We start from the raw sequence: 17,384 nt of genomic DNA, 5'->3' as shown, positions 1-17,384 counted from the left end.
TAAAATATTTATTCATGATAAACACCATTTAAAGTTCATGTTTATGTGTATTATATTGTTTTAATATTTATTTATACATTAAATCAGTACTACAGTAAGCTTTTGGTTCTCTTTTGGCAAGAAGATAGGGTTTAAATGGAAAGACCTGATTCCACCAACACAATCACTGGATAAGAGAAGTGACGTCTCATCTTAAAATGGAGAGAATAAGGCATACCATCAAAGGGTCTGTTGAGACATTTTATAAGGTCTGGCATCCCATTTTTAACGCTTGTGATGAAAATAGAAGCACACAACATCACAACGAGGAAAAAAGGAACTTGCGTCATATTAGCGTACATTATTCATGTCATGTTTTCATTTATTATTTTCTCTATGGACATCTGATAATATATTGTTCCAAGATCTGGGGTGCGTAAATTACTCAATTAGCTGTATTTGGGTATTGATGATTTGACATGATCCAGGATCGTTTTGTTCTTCAAAATTTATCTAAGAGTTGTTGTCATAGCAACAGGTCTGGTAGCTCAAACCCGGGACCTCGGGAGCAGGTTCATTCACATAAACAGGATTAGATGAGGGCTTTTCAAACAAAGGTGAACTAAAGGATGCACCAAATGCTGATATTTACTTACACCAGGAATATATATATATATATATATATATATATATATATACTGTATATAAACGCAATTAACGCAGTTGCAGTTTTTTTTTTTTTTTTTTTTGTGGCCGATGTCTGTTCAACATGCAAAGAAATATGGATTTGAGTATATAAGACCAAGGAAGCGCTTTGAGAAGGAAAGTTTCAGTATAAAATAATGTCGCATGCTATCCAGCGTTTCCTCCAGAGTTTCAAGCCATTTCGGGTGTTTCATTTTTAATCTTTAGACTTTAACTGCAGTTCAGCAGTTCACTTTTATTCAGCAACATATTGGTTATGCCCGTGACAATTATTGGATAAAAATATGAAGTAAAGACTGCTGGAAGAGTGTTGTTTTAATGGAATTTGATACCACATGGCGAACAGAAAGAAAAACCATTTCTCAGTGACTCTGGTGGTCCTTTAAGGTAATCAAAAATCGCTGTTTACATGGTAGACTCTTAATCAAAGTATTATCTTAATCATAAATCGCAGTATTGGTGTCCATGTAAATGTACTCAGTGAAAGTGCCAGATGATATCGCAACTTTTGTAAAGCATCTGCTTCTTGATGCTGCATCAGAATCATTGCTTGTAAATACAGCCATACTTTAGAATGCTCAGTTAAGGCAAATTTGAAGAACGTAATCATGAATCTGAAGGGAGTCGCTCGCTGGGTGCGCTGTACCGTGCGCGTTTGTGTGTATGTGTGCATTTTCTAGCAACAAGAGCAAACACCTGACATAGCTGACAGTGTCCAAAGTCCCTTTAAAGGTATTCTATATGTATTCTATAGTCTTTGCAGTGTCCGTATCCCTCAAAGCTGTTAGGAATTAAATGTTTAGAGATGGTGTAACCAAAGTCCCTGGAGGAAGTCTGTAGTCTTTGGTACATGCATTTGATGTACCCCCTTGGCCACATTGTCCCCCGATAATGTCAATAGCAGGGGTGTCAAACTCAATTCCTGGAGGGCCTCAGCCCTGCACAGTTTAGTTCCAACCCTGCTCCAACACACTTACCTGTAGGTTTCAAACAAGCCTGAAGGACTTAATTAGTTTGATCAGGTGTGTTTAATTAGGGTTGGAACTAAACTGTGCAGAGCTGCTGCCCTTTTGGAACTGAGTTTGACACCTGTGGTCAATAGACTGGACTGTCTTAGCAACTGGCTAAATGTTAGAGGACAAAGCAAAATTGTTTCTACTTTATAATTAAAGTTCGCAATACAACTTTACAATGAGTACAATTGTTTGTATTCAATACTTTATTATTATTATTATTATAATTTTTCATATTTGCAATGCCTGTATTTTGGATTTGTAGTCCACTTAAGTCTGGAAATCATTAGCATTGATTGTTTTGAAATTGAAATGACACTTGCATGTCTGTGTTTTTATTTTTTAAATAAACTTGGCTTTTTGTGATTAATCATGATTAATTACAAAAAAAAAGTGTAATTAGTTAGTTAATTTTTTTAAAATCAATTGACAGCCCTAATATATATATACACGTTTTAAAACCCTGACTTTTCCAAACCATGGTATATCTTTGAAAATGGTTATCGCCCATGCCTAGCCGACAGTAGTTTTTTTTTTTCCCAAAGCATTTTCCCAAAATATGCATCAAAATAAGATTTGTCATCAAAAATCATTCCATTTGTTGAAACAGAGAAAATTGTGGCTAAATGACTTAAAGTCACCCAAGAGTGGATGAAAGCTCCCAAACAGCACACAATGGCTAATTATAATATTATAACATTTAATGCAACACAATGCAAAATGAAATTTATATTATCATTAATGTTACACAACCCTAGTTAAAACAATTTTTACCCCTTTAAATAAACTTGTATAGTGACCAAAAAAAGTGACCTACCTAAACAGTGCCAACAGAGGGCGCCAAATAGGTGTGAAAAACACCTCTTCCATGCTGGCCACACATTGGTCCTTAGAATTGGCAGTGTTGAGACATTCAAAAGACAGAAGACAGAGAGACAGCAGGCGATCTGTTGCACATAAAAACAAATCCATTAATCACAGAAAATAAGCCAGCTAGTACATATCATAAAAGAGCCTTTTGACCAACACGTTTACGGTAGATTATGACACTCTATATAAACGCATGACACAACCGTACAGATACCTCCGGCTATAACAGGGGATTTCGAAGGCTCACTATTGCACATGTTTAGTTACAATCATAGAATAACCAGCAATTATTTACCGATCGCATTGTGGATATCTTTGACGATGGCCTTCAAATGCTCTTTCAGAGCACGTTCCTCAAGATCATGAATTTGAGACTCAAAGGTCACATCAGGGTCTGTATCATCATCATCACCACTGTGAGAAGGAACCCAGTCCAGCTGAGTTAGAAACTTCTCCAGATCCTCAAAAGAGTTTTCTCTGTCCGTGGTGAGGAGACTTGAGGAATCGTCAGGGTCGGCCTCAGACTTGGTGTCGTTGGCGTTGAGATCACGGGATGGGGAAAGGGAGATGGAGGCATCCGATAAGCTGTGTGTCAGGGCTGATTTGAAGGGGCTCTGCTGATGATGTGGAGAGATGGGACAGTCTGAGAGGAGGAGGCTATGGGCACTTCGGGAAGGCTTTAAGGATAGAGAGTGACCAGATGTTGTGTTTAGAGGAGAGCACTGGCTCACTATAGGATACAGTCTGTTATATACCCGATACTGAAGCCTCTTCAGCAACTTCATGACTGGGTGATCTGGATAGCTGGGATTGTAAAATGGATGGAAACAGATGGTTTAAGTCATTGAATAAATTTATTACCTTCTAACAATTTATCTAACACTATGAAATTACCTGAGAAGGCAGGCGATAAGACCGGAAACCAGTGCAGGATCATTTGGAGACTTTTTAAGCTTGGCTTTCCAAATTTTTGGCCACTCCTGAGATTAAATTGTTTAAATAATTAGAGGAAATGTACACATTGGTTTTCATTCAGAAAAGATGCAGTAAACATATCATGCGTATAAAAACTGTAGTTGCTAAATATTTACATTTCAAATTAATGTTGTTCTTTAGATTTAAAATAAAAATGTTTCCACAAAAAATGTATATGCCTGAGTGTTGAGCTGTAAAAATGTTTCTTCTGCAACAAATATTAGTTTACTGCCACAAAATAATTTTAAAATATATAAAAATGATTGGAAACTTATTTAAAATTGCAATTATATTTGACAATAAAATTGCATATATTTTATATTTAAAATATATAGCTATAATGTTATAATATAATGTATTTTTGAATCAAATAATTACAGATTTGCTAAGAAAAGGTGTCTTTCAGAACATTTTAAACAAGTGTGTGTATAATTAATATGCATACAAACTATATGCTACACAATATAAACACTTACATGATCCTGTTCATATTCAAGCACACTTGCATACAGAACTCGCTGCTCTTGTTCCTCGGGTGTCATTGTTCCACAGGTGGCAAACCTTCTACAAAATGCACAATTTCGTATACAATAATCAATACAGTAAAATTATAAAAAATTCAAACAGGGCTTCTTTTGCTATTCGTATGTCATGCACTCGACCCCAAGCAACTCTATATAAGGCAAAAACCCACGTTAAAATGTAAGCCACAAATGACCATCTAAATGGCCCTAAAAGGTCAATGGAAGGAGAACAGCCTCACCTGTTAGCTTCTTCCTGCAGCCGGAGTCTCCTCTCCTCCATTTTTCTTTGAAGCTGCAAGTGCTCAGGAAAAAAAACTCAACAATTTGATAAAATTACCACATTAAAAAAAAAAAAAAACCTTACCCGATACACATTAATTATGCTCACCCAGCATTATGTTTGCTTTTCAGTTTTCCCATATAGTATAATGGCAGAGCATTTTGAAGAAAAAAATGACAAGTTTGCCCTGAAATTACATTAATTATTTCATATTATTTCATTTCAATTATTTTATACTATACTTGCAGGGAAAATATAACAAATGACAGCAGTCTTGATAATAAATAAGCACAACATAAGTATCTCAAAGGTCAACCATTGATGTTTAACTTTGAACTTAAATAAGACTTAAATTATTAATACTTAATACTTAAACTTGTGAAATAGTGTTTACAACAGCATAACCAATTGGAAAAATGTATTGACTGGAAAAAAGGGTGATCACAAGCTACCATGTTTTAACATGTTCAACTCCGAACACATTTTACCACATAATCGCTTTCAAGTACAATGAATAAGCGTATCATCAGAATAACAATACTGGAAAGGATACAGCATCTTGTCTGGCTTTAGCTATTATCAGGTTCTCCATCATCTGCCTCTGGAGTGAGAGAGTCTGTATTAAGAAAAAGAAACAAAGAGCATCGTTATTATGCATGTTAAGCAATTTTACACAATTTCATTTTTAAATATTTAATGGTAGAAGAAAAAAAAAAAAAAAGAAATATTTATATTTATTATTTTTGCTGGTTTGGTTTTAAATCAATGACCTTTTGCCTGATTGAGATGCACTTTAAAGTGGGTCTCAAACCGGACTAGTATTGCGTTAAATACCATTGCTCGTCACCATATCTTTAAAATATGTGCATTTGTTTCACCACAGTATTTTTATTCTTATATTTTATGCTTGAACAATATCAAATGTTTAAGTCTATTTAACTGCCTATATTTTGATTAAATTACATCAATGTTGTAAAGGGAACCATAATAAATTAAAATGAGGGGTGTGGTAAGGTATTTTTAAATTATTATTATACGCAAGAAAGAACAATTACAAAGATACAATATAAACAAAGAGACGAAAAAGGGTTGCATAAATAAAATTCTAGTAAATTAAACAAGTTTAAATGATTTACACTAAGAAAGAGTTTTACATATAATGTAATTTTTTAAGAAGTTCACATATAAATCAAAGTCCTTTCTGAAAATTAAAAAATAAGGATGTTTTTTTTTATGTAAATTTTTGGATGTAAAATTTAGCCAGAAAAAGCAATATTATTAATAATAAATTTACAATGAGAAGGATTTAGGTTCAGAGAGTAACCAAAGAATAAAATATTGGGATAAATACAAAAGTTCGGAAATAAAAATTCAATGAAATTGGAAAAGTCAACCCAAAACACTTTACAGTCAGCACACTCCTAAAATAAATGATTTAGTGTTTCGTCATATTGAGTACAAAAGGAGCATTTAGGGGAAATATTGTTATTAAATGTAGCTAGTTTGGTATTTATTGGGCAGCAATTATGAATGATTTTGATTGAGACTTCAACAGCTTTATTAGATAAAAATATTTTTTTCTGAAGAAGCATTAATAACTAGGCGTGGTTGAGTATATTGTGGTTAAAGCCATCAAACTGACACAAGAACTTTGGTCTTTAATTAAAGATTACCATATTTTTTTTCAGTGGATTAACAAATTAATTATTCTCCTAAAGAGTAACAGTGTGCACGAGCAAAATAAACATATTAACTTTGGATTTCACTCAGGCTATGACTGGACAGCACTGCTTCCACAAGTGATACATTACATTGCACTGACTTTTACCTATTATTGTTTTATTAATGTTAAAAAAGTCATATAAACAACAAAAATTACAAAGTTATCTGTCAGTAAGTTAACGTTTAACAAGTCTGCGCGTACTGTATAAAACAACCCGAATAGCCTAAAAATAACGTTAATATCGTGTCACATTAAAAAACACACAATTAAAACAACAAACAGCGGTTATCTTATCTTCACAACACGCAAAGCAAGTAAAAATAAACCTTCATCAAAAACAAACCTTCCAAAATGTCTTGAGTTTCTTCCAATATAAGCGGAGATCCATTGCTGTTTCTCTGCGTCTACGAATCATTGTTGATAACTTGACAAGACTGACTCCCGCCGAATAACAAAGATTAACCCGCCACCAAAACTCAAAAGAAACCACTAGCGATATTGCTCATTAAACTACGACAGTGTTGAGTTCTTCAAGCGACCGCAATTGTACAATAAAGGATCTTTGAGCGGTCCAACTATGGCTCTGTTCTTCTGTTCGCCAGGCTGAATCTCACATTCACTCCTGGCGTCACAGTAGCACGTGGACACAGACATGCGAGCTCAGTGAATCGCGCAAAGCCATTTAAAACAGGAGGTGTGGCGTCACAGCTGTTCCACGCAAGCGAAAAATAAGGTAGCAAACGACAAATGCATTTACGATCTAAAATGTAGTAATAAAAATATAAATGTGTTTCATCAAAGAAAAACAATCATTTTGAGGGAAAAATTTCTTTGGAATTCTCTAACAGATCAAATTAATTGGAAAAAAAGCTTGGCTCTTAGCTTACAAACTGTGTTCCCAACAAAGTTAAAGAATTACATTTAAAAGTTACACAATATCTACCCCACAAACGAGATTGTATTTAAATTTGGTAATACTAATTCAAATTGTGTCTTCTGTAACCTAAGTATCGAATCGATTTATCATCTTTTTGTCAAATGCCCACGTTAAAAGTGTTTTGGTCTGATTTATCTGTATTTTTTACATCATGTAAGTTTAACAATAATTTTCCCAATGGTGATTTAATTTGTAACTTTTCTCATGACAAACATAACAGAATTTATAGGCAAATTATTTATTTTATTGGGTAAATATTATATTTAAAAATGTAAATTTTAATTACTACTTAAAGGACTTTGTAAATATTTTTAATTTGATAGTTTGCCTCTGTAATCTTATTTTAATATTTTTATTATTATTATTAATTGTCCTTGTTTATTTTTGTACTTAATGTCATCCAAACGCTAATTTATTGGTTAAGTGTCCTGTTCATACACGCACATTTTCATATAAATATACTTTTCTTTCGTCTCTAATCATAATTTATTTACCTTAAAATATTAATCACCAATTGATATATTGCTCAATAATGTTTGTTTGTTTGTTTAGATTATATTAACCCTAAAGGAAAACTCACGCCACAGCACAGCTCTCCATACTATAAGATAAATAAAATAAAATAGCTTATATGTTCATATATGTAATACATTGCTTCTCCCAGCCCCTTTTACCTACAAGATATTATTTGTTACTATAAAGGTAAAATTAATATACAAGAGAACTACATGATTATCTTTTTTATTTTGTATGGAAAATATTTTATTCACGAACAAAAAATAAAAAATCAAATTTTTTTAATGGAAATTGATATTTTTACTTAAACTGGTTAAAACAAGAAAAGTGATAGATTCTTGGATTAATATAATTATTTTGAAAATCAATTATGTATCACAGATACAAATGTGATTCTTACCTCTTGCTGTATTCGTGTTATTTATGCATCTCTGTTTAATTTTTTTCCTCTTTTGTTTTAAATATGTTAATATTTTTTAGCCTGATCTGTTATTACCTCTGTTACTATTATTGTCCTTGTTATATAAGATCGAATTTTGTATGTTTCTTACAGAAGTCAATAAAAAAGATAAACAAAATATTATTACATATATATATATATATATATATATATATATATATATATATATATATATATATATTTATTTATTTATTTATTTATTTATTTATTAATACAATATATAATACAATATATATATATATATATATATATATATATATATATATATATATATATATATATATATATATATATATATATATATATATATATATATATATACAATTACATTAAAACTGCACATCTTAGTTTCAAACAATGAGTAGACACTAGTCCATATCTACATTGTTAATGCTATTACAATTTAGCATAATTCATCTAGTATGACTTTGGTCATACAATCTGATCACTGTTGGTAAAAATGACTCCTTGTAACACCGGGGCTGAATTAATCTTGAGCTAAAAGAGCTTGCACACGTTGGACTGTATCAAAAAGGGGATGACTATCATGGTTCATCATATTGACAAATTTGTCCATCATTCGATCATGTGCAATCTCTTCTATAGTGAGTAGTACACACCCCACAACAGAACCAGCCCTTTTTAAAAGCTTATTTAATTTGCTTTTCTCCTTCTCTAACGTTGATTATGCTTGTTTTATTTAATTTGTTGTCATAATAATTAAAATACTAAGTTTTTCTCACACAAAAAAAGAGTTATATATTTTATAAAAGCTATTACAAAATGATTTTATTTATTAGAAAGTTCATTTGAAACTTGAAATTTAAAAAAGACTCTCATGATATATTCTGTTGAAGTAAGAATTATTAGCCTTCCTGAATTATTAGCCGTGTATATTTTATTCCCCAATTTCTGTTTAATGGAAAGAAGATTTTACAACACATTTCTAAACAAAATAATAACTAATAACTTATTTCTAATAGTAGATTTATTTTATCTTTGCCATGATGACTACATAATATTTTACTAGATAGTTTTGAAGACACTAGTATGAGCTTAAAGTGACATTTAAAGGCTCAACTAGAGTAAACAGGTTAACTAGGCAGGTTAGGGTTTGTTTTCTGTAGACAATCGAAAAAATATATAGCTTAAGAGGGCTACTAATATTAACCTTAAAAAACTTTCCTCAGAAGAAAAACATTATAGGAAATACTACAAAAAATCCCTTGCTTTGTTAAATATCATTTGGTAAATATAAAAAAAAAAATTATCACATGAGGACTAATAATTTTGACTTCAACCGTATGTACATAGAATATACGCATTCATGTATTCATTACCCAGATTAGAATAAACATACACAAGCATTTTCACAGTCCTTTTTTCCTTTACAAACTTACATATACATTTCCTAGACTTACCAGGGAGGTTTTTTGAGTGGCCTGACCAGGGGTTAGTCTTGCCAGCCTTGCTTCGTAATTAGCCTTAAGTTTCTGGTTTAGACGTGACGCTTCTTCAATAGGCGTTAATTCCCTGTCATACACACACACATGCAGACCTCTTAATGTTGTTCCTCCCAGTGACACGAAAAGAATGTGGTGCACTACAAACTTCCATCATATGGATGCAGAATAGATTTCTTCTCTTTCACAGAGCTGATAGCCTTGAAAGATCAATCGTCTGGGCCAGCGAACGGTGGAAGTGCACGCAACTAAATGATGTGCTTAAAATGAACCATGAATTCCAAAAAAAAATGACTGAACATTAAAACAAAGTTTTGGATAAGATGTGTGGAGTTTTAAAAATAGAAATAATTATTTACATTTAAAAGAAACCGTTCTCTTCCAGAGGCATGATCCAGATGAAAAACAAACTCGACATATTGTATTGCTTATAACTTTTGAATTATTACTGACATAACATAATAAATAATACATTAAATACAAAAAGTAACAGGCTTTTAGCAGCTATTCTGTCTCTTGTTAATTCAAGCATAATGTTCTTGGGGAATTTAATTAAATAAAATGAAAAACACAGCTACAATGTAGAAAGTATAGTGAAATATTACATATAACACCATTATTAAAAGCAGAACCTCTGGGATAAAGAGACAAAATAGCATAATTAAGATGAAATTGAATATATTTTTCTTCAGAGATATTCATGTCATGTTTATGTTTCTTATCTTGTCTGTCAGCATATCTCTGGGAACCAGATGTGAACTCATCAATCAATGGATATCAGGACTCTGCACCTAAAGGATCCTCCACATTCTCCTGTTATGAAACTCTGTGGCTTGCTGACTTACTTTCGATTGTCTTGTGACTCCACGGTCTGAAGTTTCTGGAAAACTTCAGGTGGCAGAAAGGGGGATCCGACCTCCCCTCCCTCAGAGAGGACTCTACGATGTCTTGTGGGCAATTCCTTATCTTGGGTTTCAGAGAGCAACGATACCTCATTTGGTGTTTCTACAGAAAGAAAAGTTTGTACATATAAACAGTGGTATCAAGTAACAAATTACAAATACTTAAAACTACTGTAATTGTGTAGTGTTTCTCAGAAATTGTAATTTACTAAGTAGTTTTATAAATCTGTACTTTTACTTTCCCTTGAGTACATTTTTAGTGCAGCTTTTACTCTATTACTGTCCTTCAACCTGCAGTCATTACTTTATTTTTTTCTTGTTTATGGAGATTAGAAAATTCAGTCCTGTGATTCCGTCCAATCAAATCGCAGAAGGTAAATCGAATCATAATGAACTACCTCAAGACATGGACGATTTATAATTGCAGCAAACTGTTTGGAAACATTTAAAGTGTCCAAGAAGATGTCCAAAATCTTTACACACATTCACCCTGAGACTGTTTAGATGCATGTCACTGATGAGAAGATGAAATATGTTTACTGTTTGATGACCGAAATGGCCTTAAACACCCAGCAAGCACAACATGTCAACACAACATCAGATTGACATTGTACCCCAACGTCGTGGGGATGTAGCATTTTGTTTGCAAATGAAAATCGGGTTGACGTCAGAACCCAATATCAGGCAGACGTCAATGTCCAACGTCCAACCTAAAATCAACCAAATATCAAAGTCTAATGATGTTACAGCTTGATATTGTGTGGACGTTACCAATATGACGTCTATCAGACGTTGGATTTTGGTTGCCATACGTGACAAATAAATGTCAGTATTTGACATCAATATGATGTTGATTTAGGATGTTGGCTCGACGTTGGATTTTGGTCACTTTCCAACCCAACCTAAAATCAACCAAATATCAACGTCATTTAACATCATTATTGCTCGTCAAAATTAGATTGTCCTTACAGCGCAATTCTCACTACTCACTACTCTTGAGTACTTTTGAAAGGGCTACTTTTTACTCATACTTTGAGTAATGTTTACAACAGATACTTTAACTCTACTTGCACTACATTTTTAGGCAAGTAATGGTGCTTTTACTTTTTTACTGATTTTTCAGTACTCTGTCTACCACTGCATATAACACAGTATAATAGCTTTCATTAATCCAATACCTCATAAAAACAAGTTTATACGCTGTTAACCATTGGTAAACAAGTTTGTAAGAATTATAAAAGAAGGCTGCATTAATTGATTTCAGTAAATATTGTTAGATATTATTACAGCTTAAAAGAACCGTTTATATTTGAAAATAGATTAAAAAAAAATTATTTCTTTGATTTTTCATTAGCCTTTGACACGATTCTTTACAAATCTTGCATGATAAGGATTAGATGCAACATTTATATAGAAGAGACAACAAAACGTATATTTTAAATAGAAAAATTACAATTATTTCATAATTCATAATAATTAAAAATAATACATAAAAACCATTCTAAATGAAATGCATAAATACAATCTGATGAAGGATCTGAGGATCATTGTGGCAACCAAATTGTGGCTTCAGGAAAGCAACCACTTACGTGTTATTTCATTTTCTTTCTTTCATATTCTTCATTTTTTCATCATAATACAATCAGTATTAATTCATATATATATATATATATATATATATATATATATATATATATATATATATATATATATATATATATATATATATATATATATATATATTTGTCTTTCTTAATTTAAAATATATATTTATTATTACAAATTTTCTATAGTTACTTCTTTAGCATTATTTTTCCTCTTACCTAATTATTATAATCCTATTATTGAGTGGTTTCAAGGAATACTTGTTTTCATGAGTAAGAGATAAGAGAAAGTCTCCATTTCAAGGTTTGAAATGTCACTGGATGATGTTTTGAAGCAGTAACTTTCCATTGCTGTTGCTTGTGGATAGGGATAGTTTCTTCTAAAAATAAAAATGGTGTTATCACCATCAAGTGGTTGCAAATAAGTTAGAGTTTTTTGTACTGTTAAACACAAAAAAAGATATTTCGAAGAATGTTGAAAACTGGTAACCATTGACATTGATAGCGGGGGAAACAAATACTATGGAAATCACTGGTTACCACCAGTTTCCAATATTCTTCAAAAAAGATCACATTTTGTAGTTATCAGGGAGAGAAAAAAAAAACTACAAACTGATCTGGAACAAGTAAAAGGTGAATGATGAAAGAATATAATCTTTTTAGTGAACTATCCCTTTAACCTTTGTTTGATTTGTACTATGGCCATACATGATAAATGCACTATATAAATACACATTAACTACTTATTTTCATTATTTTCTTGTTTAATGTTTTTGTGAAAACTGTCATTTTTTTGGTCACACTTGAAAAAGATAAATATAGATCTAGCCCCGGATGCCAGATCTTGTTAGATAATGTGCAAAAACTTAGTATGACTAGTACAAAGCGCTAAACAATTATGAGGGGGTCTCTCTACACCACACCAGTGTGTGGCGTTCACTTGGATGATGCGACAATAGCCACAGGACAATGGCAGTGCGCTCACCACACACCAGCTATTGGATCGGAGAGACAGTGATAGAGTCAATTCGGTAGATGGGGATGGTTGGGAAGTCATGATGGGTAAGGGCAGATGGAGGGATTTTGGCTAGGCTTTAACGTTTTATCCGAAAGACGGTGCTCACTGAAAGTATAGTGTCCCCTTCAGTTTACTGAGGCATTAGGACTCACACAGACCGCAGGTTGAACGCCCCCTGCTGGCCTCTCTAACACCCCTTCCAACAGCAATCTGGTTTTTCCATGTGGCCTCCCATCCAGGTATGACAGGGATGTCAAACTCAATTCCTGGAGGGCCTCAGCCCTGCACAGTTTAGTTCCAACCCTGCTTCAACACACTTACCTGTAGGTTTCAAACATGCCTGAAGGACTCAATTAGTTTGATTAGGTGTGTTTAATTAGGGTTGAAACTAAACTGTGCAGAGCTGCTGCCCTTTAGAAATTGAGTTTGACATCCCTGAGGTACACTCTTGAGCTGAAGGTTGATATGGCTGTGGAACTAATGTGGAACACTTATAATGCTGAGCATCACCATTAAGTAACAACCAGTTCAGCATGTTAAGCCTTTAAATATCACTTTAAGCTGTATAGAAGTGTCTTGATAAAAAGCTAGTACAATATTATGTACTGTGATCCTGGCAAAGATAAAAAAAATCAGTTATTAGAAAAATGAGTTGAAATGAGTTGAAATGTGTTGAAAAAATCTTCTCTCCGTTGAACAGAAATTGGGCAAAAAAATGAACAGGGGGGCTAATAATTCTCACTTCAACTGTGTATTAATTAAGATATTTAAGAAGCATGGTAAGTGAAAATAATTAACAAAAAAAATTTAAATAAAACAATGCTCAAGCCAGTTAGTCTCCTTTGAAAATGTGCGCTCCATATCAGCTTGTCTTTGTTTTGATCTGTAAAATCCGCCCACTGCCAGTTTACCCAATTACATTGCAGCACCACAGGTTGCCTTAATGGAAAACACAATGCTTTTTATTTCAGCCATGAAGGCTGCCTTAATATATGCAGTCACAGCCAAACAAATTCTAATTCTGCAGGACAGTTTAAGCCTCCGACATGAGACACAGATAGAGTTATAAAAATCCCCATGCAATGGTTATTAATTAGCAAATAATATAAATATTACAAATGTAAACAATAGCTGAGCAGGTAACAGTGAACAGATTTATAGTCAGGCATGTTTGCTCTTATTGATGTCGTCAATCTGGCAACCTTTGTTTTTGTGGAGTCATAGGAGGAGGGGCTGGGTGAAAAATAACCCTCTGTAACAGTGGTTCTCAATCTCGGTCCTGGAGGTCTGGTGTTCTGCAGAGTTTAGCTCCAACCTCAATCAGACACACCTGGGCTAGCTAATAAAGCTCTTACTAGAAACATCCTTGCAGGTGTGTTGAAGACCAAGTTTGAGAACCTCTGCTCTATAATTTATTGAACTTTGACTGCAATACCTAGTTCAACCACAAGTTCCAAACATACACACTTCACCGTTAATGAATTACTTTTAATTTGCTTAATCTCCTAAGAAAAGAAAATAAAGTCTCACCTGTCATTTTGGGCTGGCTTGTTGCATTCATAGCTGGAACAGTGGTCAGAGAAGCGGAGGAGGTGACAGCCGGAGGGGACTTTTGCTTTCTTATTATGCATGATTTGACCCTCTCTAAACATTGCTCAACAAGTTTCACCATCTTCTCCAGTTCCACAAACTCCATCTCTCCCTCCTCTGCAAGACAACACGCATAAGAGTCATGAGCCTAACACACTACTCATTCAAACATTCAGTACAAAGATGTACTGCTTTGTGATCAATCAGGCAAATCCCCATAAACCAGAAAAGTTAATCATGAACAAACCTTTATCTTAATGTAGCTTTAAGAACCATTTAATGCAATCAGCGGTTAAGATATGCATTCACTGTGTTGTCATGATGAAGCACATTAAGTTGTTTGACACATAAAATCTCTTCCGTAAAAGTCCTACTGTTCTCTTTTGAGATAGGAAGCTGGCTGACACCTCATGACAATGACTAGCAGAGGTGGTGACATAACCTCTGCGGTCTACAAGCATAGATATCTTTTGAAGTGAAGGTTTAGAGGATGCTTAATGTCATTTCCGAACTAGTTTGAAGTGTAAATAACTTACGTTTAGATGTGGCGTCTTCAAGCAGAGCGTGGGAAATGTAGTTAATGCTTCTTAAGTATTCACAGTAGGCCTCCTGTAAAAGGATATAAATAACCACAGTGGGTGGAAGGAAGATTTTATTGCATCTATTCATCAACTCAGTGCTATAGAGTTAGGCTGCAGTTTTTACTCTATGTCCTGATTAACTTTTTTTGTTAAAAAGTTTTATTAAAGAGCCCCTACTATGCTTTATTAAAAGTTAATTTTGGTATTGGCGGTCTCCAACAACAGGCTGATATGCGTGCATGGTCAAAAAATGCTTTCTTTGTCTAATAATATGCATTTATTTTTACCTAATTACCTCAAATAGGTTGTATTCACATGACGTCATTGATGACGCACTAAATTCAGATTGACGGTAGGAAGTGATTCTTCTACATAGGAATCACTATCAGAACATAAAAAATGTTTCTCTTTTATGTTGTTTATTGTTGTTTAAAGTGGCCAAAATAAGAAATGCCAACAGCTTTTATAGAATTCCAAAAGTTTTTGCAAATAAATAAGGGAAAGTTCAAGAAACTGGCTGAAAAATGGAAGAAAAAGTGGCATGTAATGAACATTTTTTCAATAGTGAACAAACTGTTTTTGAACACTCTAATTCCTTTAACAGCACTAATAAAGTTCATATACAGTAATAGCTATGTTCATAAATATGTCAATGTGTTATATAAAAATCAAACACAAACACCACTTATACAAAATCCAGGAGAACATAAATAACGTACACTGCCATGTAATCGCTGCAATGAAATCTCTTGTTTTGTAATAATCCAAGTCTGGAGTTTCGACCGAATAAGCAACCGTAACGTTAACGTCTATAAGCGCAGCAGTGGTGAATGTTTGTTGATGGTAAGTTCATTGCCAGAACAAAAATTAAATGCAACCCTTGAGACAAAACTAGACGGTTATTATTGTGGAGCACTTTTTCCCCCTTACAAAAATAAATAAATAAAAATTAATGTAGACTATGCGTCCACACTTTTGTCTGCTTTCCTCTGTTATATCGTGATTTCTGGAAGATATCCGCATGGGGAAAAACTAGAGTAATTTACAATAAACATGTTTTTGAAGCACATAGTTAAATGTATAATGTGTACAACTATATAGAATACTGAAGCATAGTAAACTGATAAACTGCAATAAATAACGCTAGTGTCAACTGTGGTGCATTGTGATGGTGTATAATTATAGCGCAGAAAACTGGAGCCTACTGAATAATTTGTTTATTACTACAGTTGTGTTGTACCACATCAACAATATAATTACTACGACAGTTTAATTCTAGTAATTATCTATAGTATTCTTACAAACACTATAGTATTTACTATAGTATTTTTCATGTAACCTAATAGCTTATACAGTATATGCCGCCTCGATGACAGGCAAATATATTTTAGTTCAGTAGAAAACTCGGCTTTCTTCATGATATAAAGATCATGCCCAACATTTGTGCTTATTTTCTATTTATATGTCCTTTAAAATATGGTAAAAATCGCAAAAATATGGATTTTCCTCCATGTCTCGCATTAAATTAAAAAAAAAAAAAAATTCTTCCTGCCGTCCATCTGAATTTTACGCGTCACCAGAACCACACTATTGAAAACAACCTATATGGTAATGTTTTGTGTCAGTGTAAACATGAAACGGCTAAAGATTTAAAACCAAGATGACTCATATAAACGACTCTGAGTCGACTTTATTTTGAGAATCAATAGATTTAAACATGATGCACTTTCAGATTTAAACCTTAGCTGGATGTTCACTTTCAATTAGAGCTGTGTTAGCTGTCACATAATAAAGGCTCTTTACTTTAAACGTGTAGAAACTATGCATTTAGCGTATTGATTACATAACCAGTTTTACTATAAAAACCATTGATAAGCTATAGTTAGTGTGGCAAAACCATCAACAACCACCATGGTTTATTTGTGTTATGTGTAGTGGTTAATTTAGTAAAAAGGGATGAAGAACAACACAGACATGCTGATATTGAATAATACAACACAGCATGATGATGCTGTTATTGTTGGCACTTCAAAATGCCCTGAATAATTTGATTTTATTTAATTATTTAAAGTTAATTTTAAAAATATCCATATTGTTAATACATTAACTAATGTATTAGTGAGATCTTGTTGTAAAATGTTACTTATAGTACAGCACAATAATAATTTGAACATAATTATACAGTAAAACAGTGGTTCTCAAACTTTTTTCATCAAGTACCACCTTCGAAAAAAATTGTCTCTT

The 17,384-nt window shown here is 33.0% G+C and overlaps 1 protein-coding gene and 1 long non-coding RNA gene across 23 annotated transcripts in view; one reads left to right on the top strand and one right to left on the bottom strand.

Moving 5' to 3' along the window:
- The window catches only part of vps9d1 (VPS9 domain containing 1), a 34,530-nt gene that overhangs the window by 16,070 nt on the left and 1,076 nt on the right, over positions 1-17,384 (bottom strand). For 2 of the 22 annotated variants that reach the window (XR_015514276.1, NM_001013351.3), the window contains 11 exon segments: positions 15,096-15,168; positions 14,500-14,676; positions 10,291-10,450; positions 9,404-9,515; positions 4,900-4,962; positions 4,306-4,358; positions 4,019-4,106; positions 3,462-3,547; positions 3,323-3,371; positions 2,863-3,244; positions 2,515-2,644 (listed from right to left, as the gene is read on the bottom strand). Coding sequence is in view for 12 of the 22 variants with exons in the window: in NM_001013351.3 (NP_001013369.3) it covers positions 2,515-2,644; positions 2,863-3,244; positions 3,323-3,371; positions 3,462-3,547; positions 4,019-4,106; positions 4,306-4,358; positions 4,900-4,962; positions 9,404-9,515; positions 10,291-10,450; positions 14,500-14,676; positions 15,096-15,168 (1,373 nt within the window). In the remaining 10 variants the exon portion in view is untranslated. 22 annotated transcript variants of the gene reach the window in all.
- Positions 6,663-10,583, top strand: LOC147832780 (uncharacterized). The gene is made up of 2 exons (XR_015514805.1): positions 6,663-6,802; positions 10,180-10,583. It is a non-coding gene; the product is annotated as an uncharacterized LOC147832780 (long non-coding RNA).

This window comes from Danio rerio, chromosome 18, assembly GCF_052040795.2.
Source record: "Danio rerio strain M-AB ecotype USA chromosome 18, GRCz13ab, whole genome shotgun sequence".
Taxonomy (NCBI): domain Eukaryota; kingdom Metazoa; phylum Chordata; class Actinopteri; order Cypriniformes; family Danionidae; genus Danio; species Danio rerio.
The sequence above is the reverse complement of the archived record's forward strand: the minus strand, read 5'-3'. Positions and strand labels throughout refer to the sequence as shown.